Source organism: Panthera pardus, unplaced genomic scaffold, assembly GCF_024362965.1.
Source record: "Panthera pardus isolate Hobbes unplaced genomic scaffold, ASM2436296v1 HiC_scaffold_7, whole genome shotgun sequence".
Classification (NCBI taxonomy): Eukaryota; Metazoa; Chordata; class Mammalia; order Carnivora; family Felidae; genus Panthera; species Panthera pardus.
Genome location: NW_026527002.1, coordinates 73,418,433 through 73,435,883, shown reverse-complemented (window position 1 = coordinate 73,435,883; position 17,451 = coordinate 73,418,433). Strand labels below are relative to the sequence as shown.

Genomic DNA, 17,451 nt, shown 5'->3' with positions numbered 1-17,451 from the left:
GGAAAAAAATAGTTTCAAACAGGGAGGCAAACCATAAGAGACCCTTAAATACAGAGAACAAACTAAGGGTTGCTGGGGGGGGGGGGTGGTGGTCAGGGAAGAGGGGAAAATGGGTGATGGGCATTGAGGAGGGCACTTGTTGGGATGAGCCCTGGGTATTGTATGTAAGTGATGAATCATGGGAATCTACCCCTGAAGCCAAGAGCACACTGGGTACACTGTGTGTTAACTAACTTGACAATAAATTATATTTAAAAAACTATAAAATAAATCATGAGCATGTAATGCACCGTATGGCGACTGTAATTAATAATGCTGTACTGCATATTTGAAAATTTCTAAGAAAGTAGATCTTAAAAGTTCTCATCACAAAGAAAACACTTCTGTAATTGTGTAAGGTGATGGATGCTAAGTAGACTGATCGTTTCACAATATATACAAGTATTGAATCCCTGTGTTGCACACCTGAAACGAGTATAATGCTGTGTGTTAATTATACCTCAGTGAAAAATAAAGTAAAATAAGATGAATTTGGAAAATCGTATTTTTTTCTCAGGATGTCTCTTAGTTGAAATATTTGAAGCATTTATTTTTAATTGCTGTATAATTCACATGCCATAAAACTCACTTTTTTTCTATTATACAATTCAAGGGTTTTTAGTATAGTTACAAGGTTGTACACCCATTATCACTATCCAGTTTCAGAACATTCCATCACCCCATATGAAAACCTGTATCCACTGGCATTCATTCCTCATTTCCTCCATGCCCTACCTAGCCCCTGATCTGTTTGTCCCCGTAAATTTCCCCTCTCTGAACACTTAGCGTAAATGGTATTGCACAATATGTGGTCCTTTGTGTCTGTAGCATGTTTTCAGGGTTTATCCACATGTGGCAGGTATCAGTACCTCATTCATTTTTGTGGCCGAGTGACATTCCATTGTATGGATACACAACACTTTGCCCATTTATTAGTTGATGGATGTTTGAGTTTTTCCACTTTTTGGTTATAAATAAAGTTGCTATGAACATTAACGTATAAGCTTTTGCATGAACGTGTTTTTTTTTTTTTTAAATGCTTATTTACTTTTGAGAGAGAGACAGAGACAGAGAGAGAGACAGAGAGAGGGGAAGCGGGAGAGGGGCAGAGAGAGAAGGAGACAGAGAATCCCAAGCAGGCTCCAGGCTCTGAGCTGTCAGCACAGAGCCCGACGCGGGGCTCGAACTCACGGACCGCGAGATCGTGACCTGGCTGAAGTCGGACGCTTAACCGACTGCGCCACCCAGGCGCCCCCAAACTATTTTTTAAAGTAGTTGCACCATTTTATATTCCCACCAACAATTTCTGAGTGTTCCAACTTCTCAACATCCTCTCCAGTACTTGTTATTTCCTGTTTTTATTTCTTCCTTTATTTTCTAGGGGCCATCCTGATGGATGTGAAGGGTGTCTTATCATGGTTCTGATTTGCGTTTACCTGATGACGGATGAGCTTGGACATTTGTGTATCTTATTTGGAGAAATGTTTATTCAGAACCTTTGCCCACTTTCTAATTAGGTGACTTGTCATTTTCTTGTTGATTTGTAAGGCCTATCTATAGGTTTTGGATACTAATATCTGGTCAGATACATGATTTATAGATACTTCTTTTCATCTTGAGGTCTTCTTGTCAACTTTCTTGATGTTCTTTGGAGCACAACCTTTTTTTTTTTAATAGCTTTATTGAAGTATAATTGATGTACAAACACCTGCACATAGGTAGTGAACAGTTTGTTGAGTTTGGATACACGCACACACCCGTGAAACCCTCACCACGATCAAGGGAATAGACATATCCAGCCCCTTTTTTCTCTCACCTCCCCTTAAAATGGATTTGGTCGTCCTAGATCGATTCTCCATGCCTCTTACGCTGTATTCCTTATTTAAACCTCTTTGTCTTGTCACTCCACATTCTGGAAGGTTTCTTGTTTCAGTTTGCAGGCTTCTGTCTCGTGCTTTTATCTATTTTGCGACGTCTGGTAACACTTGGTGTCTGCTCACAATCACAAAGGATTTGGCTGATCCGGTGGCCAGTGCCGGCTTCTTCTGCAGTTGTGAGGTTCTCTTTCCACATCCGGCCTCCCGCTTGGCTGGCAGGGCGGCTGTGGGCTGGGCACGCCGCCTGGCAGGCCTTACTCTGGAGTACAGGGGCTCGGAGCAGAGGCAGGCAGGCTGCTCTCCCCACCCCACTCCCATCTGCCAAGAGCTAAAATTAGGAGGGCTTTACTTAGGGTGGTAGATTTTAGCCTGTTTGCCGCCCAGCGTAGAAATGGGTGTTTCAGTGGCTGTCAAGGTTACGTGCCAACAACGACCTAAGTGTTCATCATACGTTCTTAATTTTCATCCTCAAAGCCTAAGCTGTCGTCACTGTCAAAGGCCCCAAAGCCATCATCAGTGCTGGAACCGGGGAGACTCTTTCCATCATGGGCATTTTTCTGCATGAGAACTGGAGCCGTCCTTCTCCCCCAGCTGCCACTCTACAGCCCCATTCCACGTTCTCATGGGAACAAGTGGAATGAACAAATGGACTCTGTATGTGCGTTTTGTGGTAGTAAAATGTCAGTCTGTGATGGCAGAGAAGTAATTCAAACTGTCACTCTCAGTCCGCCTGTCCAAGGCTTGTTTTTGTTCAAATATCTTAAAGGAAGCCGAGAGTTGTTTTCCGGTATGTTTTGCACATCCGCCACTAGAGGGCAGCATTGTCACTGTTGTCTGTCTGAGTTTGGGGAACCGTAGTCCACAGCCCACCGCAGGCCTCTTCCTGGACGCTTCTCCCACGGGGGCGCCACCTTCCAGCTCTAAGAGGGAGGCAGTGGGCGCAGGGTAGTTTGAGGATATGTTTGGGGGGATGGGCAGTAGGAAGGGAGGATGCATCATATTGGCTGGCAAATGTACACTTTTTGTTTAATTTTAAAGGTTTGAGGTAAGAGGGGGGGAAAGATGGATATACAGACTCAGCCCACCTACTTGAGTAAATTGCAGTATAATTTTAAGCATAAGATGGATCGGGGCGCCTGGGTGGCTCAGCCGGTTAAACATCCGACTTCGGCCCAGGTCATGATCTCACGGTCCGTGAGTTCGAGTCCCGCATCAGGCTCTGTGCTGATGGCTCGGAGCCTGGAGCCCGCTTCAGATTCTGTGTCTCCCTCTCTCTCTGCCCCTCCCCCACTCACACTCTGTCTCTCTCTCTCTCTCTCTCTCTCTCTCTCCTTCAAAAATAAATGTTAAAAAAAATTTTTTAAAAAAGATGGATATCCACTTGTTTATTTTTATGTTTTGCTGGATGGCAAGAATTAGCTAGCATACCTCCCGCACCCCCCTCCATCGTGGAGTCACCGGGATATAATAAATTGTCTTCTTTTTCCATCCCTCTTCCTTACCTTAACTTGGAAGGAGAGGTGGGGTTTCTAATAGTGTGAGCTTTCCCCCTTGGGAGATCAGTGTTGTCTCAATGACCTTCTCAGCCCCACGGGCCACTGACATGGATCTTCCAAGAACAGGAGAGATGGCGGGGAGGAATCAGTTAAAGGAAGGAGTACCTAACTTCAAAGAAGAGCCTTTCCCACGCCTGGCTAGTTCAGCAAGAATTGTTCATTAGAATGGCGGATGGGGTTTCATTTCTTATGGGTAGGCCAAGTAGAAAAACAATTAAGATTTATCACTTTGAAAACCATAATGAACATTTGGAGGGTCCTTCATGGAAACAATTACAATAAAATCAAATACATATACATTTTTGAACTTGTTGGGAGTCTTTGAAATGTCACCCTTTGTCTTCTTTTGGTCCATCCTTCCTGATTTCAAAATAGAAAGATGATTTAGGAAATATGCCGTGTTGCATGCACAGGAGGATAAGAAACTGAACTGTACTGTTGGTCACAGGATTACAGTGGACAAGAAGTAGGTGGGACAATGTGGCCATTGAGATCTGTACGGCTTGGTGACTGATGTAATGGAGGGGTTAAGGGAACAACTTAGGTTAGCACTCAAGTTAACTCTGGCTTGACTCTTGGCCGCAAACACATCTGATACCAAAATGGCAATGACGTTGACAGGATTAGACATCAAGGAGGCAGGAAAGCTGTCTTGAGGAGGGGAGAGGGAGAGGAAAAATGGAGAATTCATTTTCAGACATATCGAATGGGATTTGTCTTACAGGCATTTGGAAATAAGAGTATGACTTTCGGTTGGATGGTCAGATATAAAGTTATTGTTTGGGACTCGTCAGAATTTGGGGTTGGTTAAACCAAGGAACGCAACTGTTGTCGTCAAGAGAGCCATGAGGAGAGAAAATACTGGGTCGAGGATGGAAGTCTGGGCTCTATTACCATTGATGGAGTGGAAAAGTCTATAATGGGGGTCAAGAGGAAGAAACTGCATTGTGAAAGAGGACAAGGAGAGAGCAGTATCACTTTTTCCAAGACGGATGAAACATTTCCAAGAGAAGTCATGGTTGATCAAGAGATGCACTTGATGTGATGAGCAACAGGTGATGACGGAATTGTTGAATCACTGTATTGACTTAACTGCAATGGAAAACTTAGACGTAAACAAATAAATAAAGCTAAAAAGACAAAGAAACTCAATCTGTAAAAAACGTTTAAAGGAGAGAATTTGTGGTTAATCGGGCCATATCAGCAGACTTTTCTAGTGACATAATGAATTGAGGGGTCCGTTAATCTTGTCGGTACGAAGGTCCTTGGTCCCCTGTAGAGGAACAAACCCACTAGAATGTTGGGGACGGCAGCCGGGAACGGTGGGCTGAACAATGAATGGGAATTGAAAAAGAAGACCCAGTACATATTGATTTAGGCTGGTTTATAATGTAACAATGGGCACTGCCTACTTCTGGTTCTGTCTCCTCTAGATTCACTTCTCGGTGCCTTTGCACCAAGTACCTTCTTTTCCTGGAATACCCATCTTTTTCTCCTTTCCCTATATTAAACATACACGAGGTGAAATGCCATGGATTTTTTTTAACCACTTTATCCTGAAGACCTGGCTCATTAACTTGGTCACAGTGGGTACCCAGTAACTCCTGGATGAATGGACGGATGAATGAACGAATGGAGGGTGAGGTCCTACATCCATCTGGAAGCCCTGAGCTAGCACTGTCTCATTTGGAAGATTCTGGTTTGGGATATGACTAGATAGGAGGAAAACATGGAATTCTGGACGAGGCTGGGCTGGGACTTGAACCCCCATCTGCCTAAGTCTCCAGGCTGCATTCCTAACTACCAAGCTCTCACGGAACCTGAGTGAAGGCTGTTGCTTCAGATCTCCGTAGCATCCGGCTGTCCCTCTGATGAAGGTAGATGTGGCCGATTTACGACAAGCTCCGCTTCAGCGACTACCCCTTTTTCTGTTACTCCCCTGAGGACCAAACTCTTCTTTACCTTTGTTGATACTTTCAATGCCGTTCCGGTGGCCTGGGAGCCATTCTGTGTCTTTGCTGTGACTTCGTGAACATTAATTCTGATGCCTGGGGTTTGTGAACCGCCTTTTCCTTTTGGGGAACCCTCCCGCCACCATCACCCCTCGGGGCGAGATGCGTCCCGCCTACCTGGAAGAATTCTCAGACAGGTTGATGGTGTCCTCTCTAGAGGGATCTTCGTCCTGATGTCGGGTGCTCCCTGGCAGCAGCTGGTACTTGGCTTTCTTCACACCACATGGTGACCAAATGCACATGTTTACCAGCCCGGGACTCGCAGATATGGGCAGGGAAAGTGATTTCCCCCCTGGCCTCGCAGATATGACCAGGGAAAGTGATTTCCCCTGGCTGCAGGGACAAAAGGGAAATGCAGATTGAGACAGGAGTTAGAGCTAACCCTTTGAGGTGCTGTTTCTGAACACCCACTTGTTGGGTGATGCACTTAATCTGCGGACTTAAACTATTCCAACCGTTGTCTCTGCTATGAACTGTTACACACATTTTATTACCAGTGTGATTTTTTTTTTTTTGCTTTGTGTTCTTTCCACTCCTTTCAACAGGATGTGAAGGGCTGACAAAACTCGACCTGACTGTAAACTTCATTGGAGAGCTGAGCAGCGTTAAAACGCTTGGGCACAATATCCACCTGAAGGAGCTCTTTCTCATGGGTAACCCGTGTGCTGACTTTGACGGCTACAGGCAGTTCGTGGTGGCCACACTACAGCAGTTAAAGGTACGCTTATTTTAATGATGCAGAAACCTCGGAAAAAGGAAAACAAGCAGCCGCAGTGATGCCTGATTCATTCGCGGCATCGTCGGGGAACGGGTAGTTTTAGAGGAGGGAAGATTCCAGAAAATCGAAACTAACCCTTCGACTTACCGACACTTTAAAGTTGTTTTGATAGCTTGAATAAACTCCTGAAGAATAGATTAAATACGTTTCTCCTTTCAGAACACAACAGAGCTTAACTGAACTGTTTCTTTCTTTCTTTTTTAAGTGTATATATTTATTTTGAGAGAGACGGAGAGTGCACACGATTGGGGGGGAGGGGCATGGCTGAGAGAGAGAGGGAGAAAGAGAGAGAATCCCGACCAGGCTCCACACGGTCAGTGTGCAGTCTGATGCAGGGCTCAAACTCACGAACCGTGAGATCATGACCTGAGCTGAAACCGAGAGTCAGCTGCTTAGCTGACTGAGCCCCCCGGGCACCCCTAAACTGTTTGTTGAGGAATGCAAATTAGAGTCATGGAGGGCATTCATCATTACTAATAGCAGACTGAAAACTTAAGAGTTTTTGAGATTACTACAGCTACATACCTCTGTATTACACTGTCTTAAGCTACTGTGCTTTTATAATTATTTTCTTTTTATCATTGCTTTCTCTTAACACGTTCTCTGTGTTAGCGGTTCTCAAACTTCGCTATGCTTTGGAATACTTGGGTGGTGTTTGCTGGGCCCCACCCCAGAGTTTCTGATTTTTAGGTCTGATGTGGCACACAGGATTCTTTCTTTTTCCCTTTTTTCTTTTTTTTTAACATTTATTTATTTTTGAGAGAGAGAGAGGGAGAGAGAGCACAAGCGGGGGAAGGGCAGAGAGAGAAGACACAGAATTCGAAGCAGGCTCCAGGCTCCGAGCTGTCAGCACAGAGCCGGACGCGGGGCTCGAACCCAAAAACCGCGAGATCATGACCTGAGCCGAAGTTGGACGCCCAACCGACTGAGCCACCCAGGCGCCCCGAGGATTCTTCACTTCTGATAAGCCCCCAGCACTGATGCTTGCTGATCCAGGGAACTCATCTGACAACCTCCACCCAATGTGGCTAATCTCTTATCTTGTATCTCCCCTAAGCTAACATTTTTGGAACCTGGGGAAAAAACAGGTGGTTTCTAGAGAAATCCTATACCTGCTTACATTAAACTAGTAATGTTAACTTTCATGTAATTCCAAGAATCTCTGACCTGCGTGTGGCCCCACGCTTCTGCAAGAAAACGCACGGACGCACTGGCTTCACCATAGGCATTTTCTTCTATTCTCAGAGGACGTTTGTTTTTAGACTGCCGTGTCCTGCATAGTCGAGATCGCTGGAGTAACGGAGCACATTTCTTCTAATGTGAAATGTTTTTGATTAAGAGAATGAGTCACTCAGGTAATTGAATCCAGAACATATATTTAGAATAAAATGATAAATGAGCTCAAACATAACCCAAGCTGATCTTCATTATCCAGTGACGTACTAACAAAATGAACCGATGAGAACCAGAATATCACAGAAACAGGCCCTGCACAGAAACAGGCTCATAGCACTATGAGCCACATCCCTGGAAGGGTGCAGGGGCCAGCCCAGCCGAGCCCCGGGTTGCTGCTGTGGCAGTCAGGCTAGAAGCTTGTGACAGCTGTCGGGCACGTGCCCGACACCGGCAGCCCATCCACAACAGCCACATGGGTCCTTGTGTCCAAAGCGTATTTTAAATTCTTTTTCCAAATGTCAGCATTGTGATCTTGGTTTATGATTTTACCGATCCCGGTAATTTGTTAGATTTCTGTTTTACCCAAGCTTCGTGTGTTTTTCCTTGTGCATTAGTTTCCTGTTGCTGTGGTCGTGAATTACCACAAACGTGGTGGCTTAAGACAACACAGATGTTTGCCGCTACAGTCCCGGAGTCAGGAGTCTGATGTTCAGGTGTTGGCAAGGCTGCGTGCCTTGGACCGCCCTCCCTCCGGGAGAACTCCTTTCCCTGCACGTTGAGCTTCCGCAGGCTGCCTGCATGTGTGAGCTTGTGGCCCTTGCCTCCAGCCTCAAAGCCGGCAGTGGTGGCTTCCTCTGATCTCTCCCCGATTCTGACCCTGCCACGTCTGCCTTCTTCTTTCCCTTATGAGGACCATTGTGGTTCCACCGGGCCCATCCCGATAATCCAGGATGATCTCTCCATCTTAACTCCCTTAACTTAACCACATCTACCAAGACCCTTTTGCCATGGGAGGTAACATTCACAGGGATGAGAAGGTGAACATTCTTGAGGGGCCATTATACAGCCTACCTTGCATTTCTAATGCCTTGCCTCTTTTTATACAGTGGGGCTGGGCAAAATACATAGGTGTCTTCAAACTAGTAGCTTTGACACTTCACATTTTAATTGGTGTTTTTATTTTAGTATTTCAGCTTGGAAAATCACCTTGAAAATACCAGGTATAAACAGTGACCATAACAATTGACAACCTACTGGGTGCATCTTGTTGTAGAGGGTAGAAAATGGGCCCATTCGTATTGGAGCCCAACTCTGTCTAATATACAAGACCCCTTTTTGTAGAGAGCATTTCGAGGTGGCACCGTTACGCTTTGGAGCTGTGGTCTGACCTGAAGCTTTGATGTTCTTTATATAGTGAGCAGGTATAAAATCAATAGATTTTGAGAGCTTGTCACTAATAATTGGTTTCAACAGACAACATACTTATTACTTTACCCATAAAGATACTCTGTAACTCTGTTAATTATATGAAATAGACATTGATTTAGATCAAAGTTTCTGATGTTTCCCATTCATTCCTTTGCTTTTAATTCCATATCACCAAGGTGCATTATTTGTTATTTCTAAATTTACAGTATTCCAGTCAAAGTCAACGTGATTCAAATTGTGACTTTTGAATACACCATGTTGGTTGTTTTTTATTCAAGTGGTTGGACGGTAAAGAAATCGAGCGTTCAGAAAGGATTCAGGCCTTGCAGAACTTTCCAGTAATTGAACAACAAATCAGAGAGCAAGAGGAAGCTTACTGCCTCAAACGGGCCAAAGACAAGGAAGAGGCTCAGAGGAAACTTCGAGAAGAGGATGAAAATGAGGCCAAGGAGAGAAGTCACTCAGTCTTCGAGGGACAGAGGTACGCAGACATCAGTGCCACTCTGTGCGCAAATTACGAGGGTTTACTTTCTACTTAACTTCAGTTAAAAGCAGCTTTTCTCTTAAAGTGTTCACAGTATCATATTTCAGGTGATAGATTTGGAGAATCAATTGTGATGTGACTTTGGGGGGAAGAGTATGAACACCTCATTGTTTGTGACAATTCTCTGAGGCTTTCCTTCCTTCCCAAATTTCCTTTGCATCTAAAATTATCCTCAGACAAATCTCTATAAGATGCACAGGAAAGATGAGTTAACGGGTATTTCAGAAAAGTTAAATGTAAATCACATTATTATAAATCAAATAATTTTGATTGCATCATAAAATATTCTGTTTTGTGAATTATATAATGAATACATTTTAATGTGATTAATAAGCCTCTAAATTGGTCTTTATTTTTACAAGCCAGAATTTTTCACACTTGTTTATTTTAAGTGAATTACAGCCACAGTCAGTTGATTTGATTCCATATGGTGAAAGCTTTAAATAGTTTGAAAACAGAATCTCTTAATCTTGAGAAAATAATAATTATATTTCAGACATGCATAAATATTTAAAAAAATCAATAGACACAGTAGTTCCACCCAGATTTAATAAATATCAGTAGTTTGCATTTATGCTCTGTATCTTTTTAAAAACGATAAAAAGATACAACATCACTGAGAGTCTATCCCCTTCTTTCCTCTTCAGTGGGTCCGCCATCCTGAAAGTTAAGTGTGTATTTGGTATATGTGCTCCCATCCATATTTTAGATATATTTGTGATATAATTACGCCTCCTTGAACAAGAGTGGCTGTGTGTGTGTGCGTGTGTGTGCGTTTAGCACAAACAATATCTTTCTACAACTTTGCTTTATATTCAATGTTATGTTGTTGAGATTTTTGCGTATGAAGACAGGTGGAACTAGTTCATTCATTCTGACTCTGTAATAACGTTCCATTAGATGAACAAATCACAGATTATCCCAGAGGTGATGTTCAAAATATTTAACAGCTAGTGACTCATTGGCCCTGACCAATCAGATGTGCACCAGCTCTAACAACCTGCATGGCCCTCGGAGCTGGGGTCAGCTGCAGACCAGCCCAGGTGCGGACTCCCCTCATTGGGTGGCCATCTGGGGTGTTTCCCTTCTTCTATTTCTTTCAGACAACATTGCTCATGTCTCCTTATGAAGGTATGAAAGTTTCTCTAGAGCGTTCAGCAGTGACATTGCCACATCATTAATTAAGAACATTTTTCAACCTAATAGTCGTTGCCCAATTGTTTTCTAAAGTGCATTAATTTATACTCCTATGTCAACAGTATAGGAGAGTTCCTAATCTTTGCCAATATTAGACAATATGATATTTAAAAACACTTTTTTTTCATGTTTATTTATTATTGAGAGACAGAGACAGAGCATGAGCAGGGGAGGGGCAGAGAGAGGAGACACAGAATCCGAAGCAGGCTCCAGGCTCTGAGCTGTTAGCACAGAGCCCGACGTAGGGCTCCAACTCACAAACTGTGAGATCATTACCTGAGCCGAAGTCGGACGCTTACCGACTGAGCCACCCAAGCACCCCAGGATAATATGATATTTTAAAACATGGACCAATCAAGTTGTTTGTTAAGTAACACCTAATATTTAATTTGTATTCCTAGAATTACCGGTGAGTTTCAGTATCTTAAGTGTCTTCTTATATTTGTATTGGCTATTCATATACTCTTCAGGCCCTCTGCCTACCTTAAATAAGTTAAGTTTTTTTTCTTATTGACTTACAGTTATTTCATATTCTGGATGCAGATTTTTAGTGTTATGTGCTTTGCAAATATCTTTTTCCAGCCTTTGACTTATCTTTAATTTTAATAAGTGCTTCTGCTTTATGGAATTAAGAAATAGTAATATAGTCAAGTTTGTTTTTGTATTTTTTGGTCTCACTTACGAAATTTTTCATTTAGGAAACGTTTCATTACTCCAGTGTCCTATCTGTGTGTGTGTGGAATTAAGCTGTGACTACGGTGGGTAGTAGGGTACCTGTCATTTCCCATACGGGTAGCTGATTGTCTGCTCCATTATTAAGGTGCTCTTCTCCTGATCTGTAACACTACCCTTACCATATACCCTTTACACGCGTACTCGTGTGTCCATTTCTGGGCTCCCTGGACTGCTCCGTGGATGTACCTTCATGTGGTTTTAATCTGTCGATTTATGGTAAATCTTGATATTTGGTAGGAGGTATTCCCATGTTTCAGATTTATCTCGGCTGTTCTTAGCTCTTTACTTTTCTGTTAGGAGTTTACAATCTGCTATTCAAATTCCCTAAAAAATCCCTAGTGTAATTTTGATTGAAACTGCGTTCAATTTATATGTTAATTAGGAGAAAGTTGACATCTTCATGACTTTGATTCTTTCCTTGCTGAACTGTGGAATAGCTTTCTCTATTTATTTAGACCTTCTTCTGAGTCCTTCAATAAGGTTCTATAATTTTTCTCTATAAAGGTTTTCTTTTATTAGATTTATCTCTAAGTATCTTGTATAATGGCATTTTTAAAATACTCTTGTAATTTGTTCTTGCTGTTGGATAAAGAGGCGAATATACTGATATTGTATTAAGCAATCTTGCTGACCTTTTTAAAAAGGTGCCGTAGTGTGTAGATGATCCTGTGTTTTTTCTTTCTTTTTTTTTTAATGTTTATTTATTTTTGAGAGAGACAGAGACCGAATGCGAGTGGGTTAGGGGCAGAGAGAGAGGGAGACACAGAATCGGAAGCAGGCTCCAGGCTCCGAGCTGTCAGCACAGAGCCTGATGCGGGGCTCGAACTCACGAGCTGTGAGTTCATGACCTGAACTGAAGTCAGTCGCTCAACCCACTGAGCCACCCAGGCCCCCTGATCCCGTGTTTTCTATGTGGAAAAACACTTTTTTTTTTTTTAAATAAATGGCAACTTTTAAAGAATTTCCAATCCTTAGGCCTCTGCTTTGTAATTTTTATGGTGCCTGCTAAGGCCCCAGTAGAGGGCGAAATGTCAGCAGTAAGAGTGAGAATCTGTATCTGGTTCTGACTTTAAAAGGAAGGTTTCCAATTTCTCATCAGTAAGTAACGCATTTGCTGTGGGGTCTTGGTAGAGTTAAGTGAATTTCCTTTGATTCCAAGTTGATGAGAGCTCTTATCATCACAGATGCTGGATCTTATGAAATGCTTTTTTTTTTTTTTTTTTTTTTTTTTTGCATCTATTGAGATAATCATGTTTGTCTATTAATGTGTTGAGTCACATTAATATATTTCCCAATATTAAGCCATCCTTGAATTTCCAGAAGAAACTCACTTTGTCTGTGATATATTTGTAATAGATTTCTGCATTCATTTTTCTACTATTTTATTTATATTTAAACCTACATTCGTGAGTTTATGCTGTAATATTCTTTTTCACTGCATTTTTCCCAGTGTTTTGCGTCAGTTATAATAGGCACATAAAATGTGTTGGGGATCATCTACTATTCTTGCTTCATACAAGTTGACAAATGTTGACGGCGGGCTGTTGCTTGCATTGAGTAGAAGCACACGGCTGGGTTGGTTTCTTGCCCTATTACTTCTCCACAGGACTGACTGGTCCTTCCGTTCCTCCCATGACTGCATTCAGCCTATTTGCATAGACACCCAGACATTCTGGCGGATGGTCATCAAAATAGTGAATCATCCGCTTAGTCAGAAAGGAGTAGGGAGCCACTCCCCTTTTAACGCTGCAAGAAGAAATTCCATAAAGATGTAGGGGGCGACTGCAAGAAGGGGAGACAGTCATCCCACCCCTTGACTAGAGGCAACCTGCTTCCAGCCTGGAGACTTGAAACGATGTGATGTGTCCTGGAATAGCCTAGAGCAGGAGTGTCAGGAGAGTGGGCGTCAACGGAATCAACTCACGCCTCACGCATCTGTCATGTCGAGGATTTGGGAATACCCCGTGGGCCAAGTACACATGGCAGAAGGAACTGCACTTGGCTCTCTTTGAAAGGATACTGTCCAAGTGAGTAGCGGCAGTGAGGGACCGTGGGGTGGACTGTCAGTGGCCCAAGCTGAGTTGTCATAAATGACCAGCCGGGTAGTATATTGGTCGCTCTGATAGGGAACAGTGTACTTGGAAGGCCATTGTAATGTCTCTGAGAACCAATAAATGTGCTCAGAAGACAAAACCGGTAACTGGGCATCGGCCCTAGAAAGGGAGCCAGGTGCCAAGGTGTAAGAGCATCAGTGTCAGATGAGATGTTTGCCTCCTTCTCCCCATCCATTGTCCCAGGCCCAAATTTCTGAAGTCGGGGGGACCTGAAGAAGCCAGCGAGGTGGGATACAGAGGGAAGGAGTAGATGAGCGAAGGGGGGTTGGCGTAGCCCGTGCCCCTCTCCCCGTGCACAGCCCAGTCATGAGCTAGGTGAGGGGTGAGGGGTTTGGAGAGAGAGGGCAAGGGCTTCGATTTGGATGTAAGTGAAGTTTTGTTTAAACTGTAGGCCTTTGGGTGGCTCAGTCGGTTGAGCATCAGACTCTTGATTTCAGCTCAGGTCACGATCCCGGGGTGTGGGATGGAACTCAGAGTCGGGCTCTGCGTTGAGTGTGGAGCCTGCTTGGGATTCTCCCTCTCCCTCCCTCTCTCCCTCTCCTCTCTACCCCGCTCACTCCCTCTCTGTCTAAAATAAAATAAATTAAATTGTAGGCCTCTAATACCCGAAAATGAGTGTTAGCGGAGATGGGACTCTTCTAAAAGGGGCCATAGGGCTGTGGGATGTGCTCACGAGTGGGAAGAGAGTTCTGAGAGCACAGATGTGAAGGAAGTGGCTGAAGAGCCCATTGTTTGTTTGTATCCTGATGAGATCAGTCTGTTTTGTCACCTGGCTGCTCACATTTCCATACATTTTGCCTTCGGAGACTTAAGTTATTTAGCTGATGTTTCTATAGTTTTTATTAAGTGCAATGATGTTTATGTGTATTATTATCTATTTACATTTTACAAAATAGAAAAGTGAACCCTTTAGTCACTTTCCAGCAAAAAACAATCCTTTTAATTTTTTTTTTAATGTTTATTTTTGAGAGAGACAGAGTGTGAGTGGAGGAGGGGCAGAGGGGCAGAACGAGAGGGAGACACAGAATCTGAAGCAGGCTCCAGGCTCTGAGCTGTCAGCACAGAGCCCGGCGTGGGGCTCGAACCCACAAATCGCGAGATCATGACCTGAACCGAAGTCAGACGCTTAACAGACTGAGCCACCCAGGCGCCCCCAAAAACAAATTCTTCTTTTTTTTTTTTTTAACTGGAAATGGAACCAATTATTTCAGTGATGATTACCTAGGATGTGATAGGATATTATAAATCCCCTTAATAGATTGCCTTTTCAACACCATAGAGAACTGTAGCTATATGGCAAAGTATTCATTTTCAGAAGTTTGCATTATTTTGCTTATTAAACTAGTTACATTTTGTAATATGCAAAAAAGTGTTAGCAGATATTATTCTCTGTTCTATTTATATTGTTTAAACCTCATGCTCTAGTACTTTTGGTCTATCCCTTCAAAAAGCATCTTATCTGAAGGTCAACTAAATGAGCCTTTTGTGTTATCTCGTTTCAGTAACAATAACAAAACGTAACATTCAGTGAGCGCTTCCTGCTTGCCATGCTTGGTACTCAAGGCTTCATGTGGATTTTTTCATGCAATGTTATTTCGAAATAGAGTGTATGTTGCAGGGAGAGGTGAGGAACACTGTTCCCCAGTGCTTACTATGTGAACGGTGTCATTTTTGCTCTGCTAGAATAGGATCTCCTGAAAGGACTGTCAAGAAATTGTCTGTCTTGCCTAGGCTTGGATCTCTGGGGCACAGAGGAGATGCTCAAGAAATATTTCTCGAATCCACGTTGAATGACTGTTGAATATCTCATATATCTGTTTGATGTCAGAGACACCATAGAACTCTTTGACAACCCACAAAACATGAATAAAAAAAGAGCACACAGCACTGTTCCTATACAAAGCTATGAAATCAGAAGTTGTCCATAAAAGACCATACCTCGAATCTCATATATCCCACTGGAGAATTTTGGAGAGAGAGCATCATTAAAGAACCTGGAACTAATATGATCTAATTTGCCTGTTGGAAAGACTCCTCTGGGAGCAGTGTGGAGGCAGGAATTGAGGAGGCCCAGACTGGAAGTGGGGTGCCTGGGAAGGCCCAGTGGTCTCTGAGTTTGATCATCAGAACCTCTTGCAAGCTGTCATAAAACACAGATTCCTGGGCCCAACCCCACATCTATTGAGTAGACTTTCTGGTGGCAGGTCGAGGCATCTGTGCCCTTCACACGGCTCCGCAGGTGACTCACATCCCCCCAGCCTGGGAGCTTCTCATCCGATCACTGCACTATGCCCCGTGTTAGCTGATGAGGGCCTGTCCCATTTGGGACAGTACGTTCATCCAGCATGGCTTACGCTGGCTCTCTTTCAGACGTGTTTTGTCACTCAAAGGTACGAAGACAACACAAGAAAAATGTGTAAGAGATTGAAGGGGCGGCATTTGGGATGAAACTCAGACATCCAGTACTGGTTTCACATGCTCTGTATGTCTTTTGTTCTTTCCTAGCCCGTTTTCAGTAGAGCACAAAGACCATGTCCAGGAAGGACAAGAAGGGGAATACAACCAAAAGAGATTCAAGGACAATGAGGATGACCTGGAATTCTGGAACAAGCCCTCTTTGTTTACTCCTGAATCTAGATTGGAAACACTTAGGCATATGGAAAAACAACGGAAAGACCAAGAAAAATTAAGGTATTCCACAGTGAGGCAATGCCCTGCTATGGACTGTATTTTCTTGATTGCACAGGGTTTACTCCTTCTCTGTGTTCAATCTCTGTTAGCCATCACTTAATTGACTCGGCTTCTAAGTTCAGCTTCCTGTTGAATTGTGTCTACTGACATTTGTTAATATCAAACTGCCTTCTTTAGGATGTCATGAATTATGGCATTTTACGTAGGGTCTTGTTTGGATGTCTTTAATTTTTTTTCTGTTTTTTTTCTCCTTGTTGATACCTTTATTTTATTTTTATTATTATTTTTTTTTTAAGTTTTTTTTTTTTTTAATTTTTCTAATGTTTATTTATTCTTGAGACAGAGACAGAACGCGAACAGGGGAGGGGCAGAGAGAGAGGGAGACACAGAATCTGAAACAGGCTCCAGGCTCTGAGCTGTCAGCACAGAGCCCGATGTGGGGCTCGAACCCACGAGCTGTGAGATCATGACCTGAGCCGAAGTCGGATGCTCAACGGACTGAGCCACCCAGGCACCCCTATTATTATTATTTTTTAAATTTACATCCAAATTAGTTGCATCTAGTGCAACAGTGATTTCAGGAGTAGATTCCTCAGTGCCCCCTACCCATTTAGCCCATCCCCCCTCCCACAACCCCTCCAGCAACCCTCAGTTTGTTCTCCATATTTATGAGTCTCTTCTGTTTTGTCCCCCTCCCTGTTTTCATATTATTTTCGTTTCCCTTCCCTTATGTTCATCTGTTTTGTCTCGTAAAGTCCTCATAGGAGTGAAGTCATATGATTTTTGTCTTTCTCTGACTAATTTCACTTAGCATAATACCCTCCAGTTCCATCCACGTAGTTGCAAATGGCAAGATTTCATTCTTTTTGATTGCCGAGTAATACTCCATTGTATATATACACCACATCTTCTTTATCCATTCATCCATCGATGGACATTTGGGCTCTTTCCATCCTTTGGCTATTGTTGATAGTGCTTCTGGATGTCTTTAATTTTTTTTTTTTAACAACTTTCAACGAATCAAGCAGTAGGGATGTCCCGGGTTGGAGATACTGATTATCATGGCACCGAGGGAAAGGCCACTTTGCGGGACGAATAAGTTCCGTTGTGTCTCATAATTTGCAAAATTAGAAAGCAGTCTTATGAGGCATTGTTTTCCCAGTACAACCGTCTTGGACATTCAACAGCACGCTTTGACTTCTGAAACTGTTTAGATCGAACTTGACGATTTGTTAGAAGCTCGAACGCTTATGCTCTGATTGTCAGGGAAGCTTTTTAAAAGCTCGACTCGGTGTCATTCCATT

The 17,451-nt window shown here is 43.1% G+C and overlaps 1 protein-coding gene across 2 annotated transcripts in view; it reads left to right on the top strand.

Annotated features, from left to right (window-relative positions):
- The window catches only part of DNAAF11 (dynein axonemal assembly factor 11), a 77,251-nt gene that overhangs the window by 16,780 nt on the left and 43,020 nt on the right, over positions 1-17,451 (top strand). For both annotated transcript variants that reach the window (XM_019459826.2, XM_053896145.1), the window contains 3 exons: positions 6,030-6,202; positions 9,145-9,347; positions 15,962-16,147. In XM_019459826.2, coding sequence (XP_019315371.2) covers positions 6,030-6,202; positions 9,145-9,347; positions 15,962-16,147 — 562 coding nt within the window. The remainder of the gene's footprint in view (positions 1-6,029; positions 6,203-9,144; positions 9,348-15,961; positions 16,148-17,451) is intronic.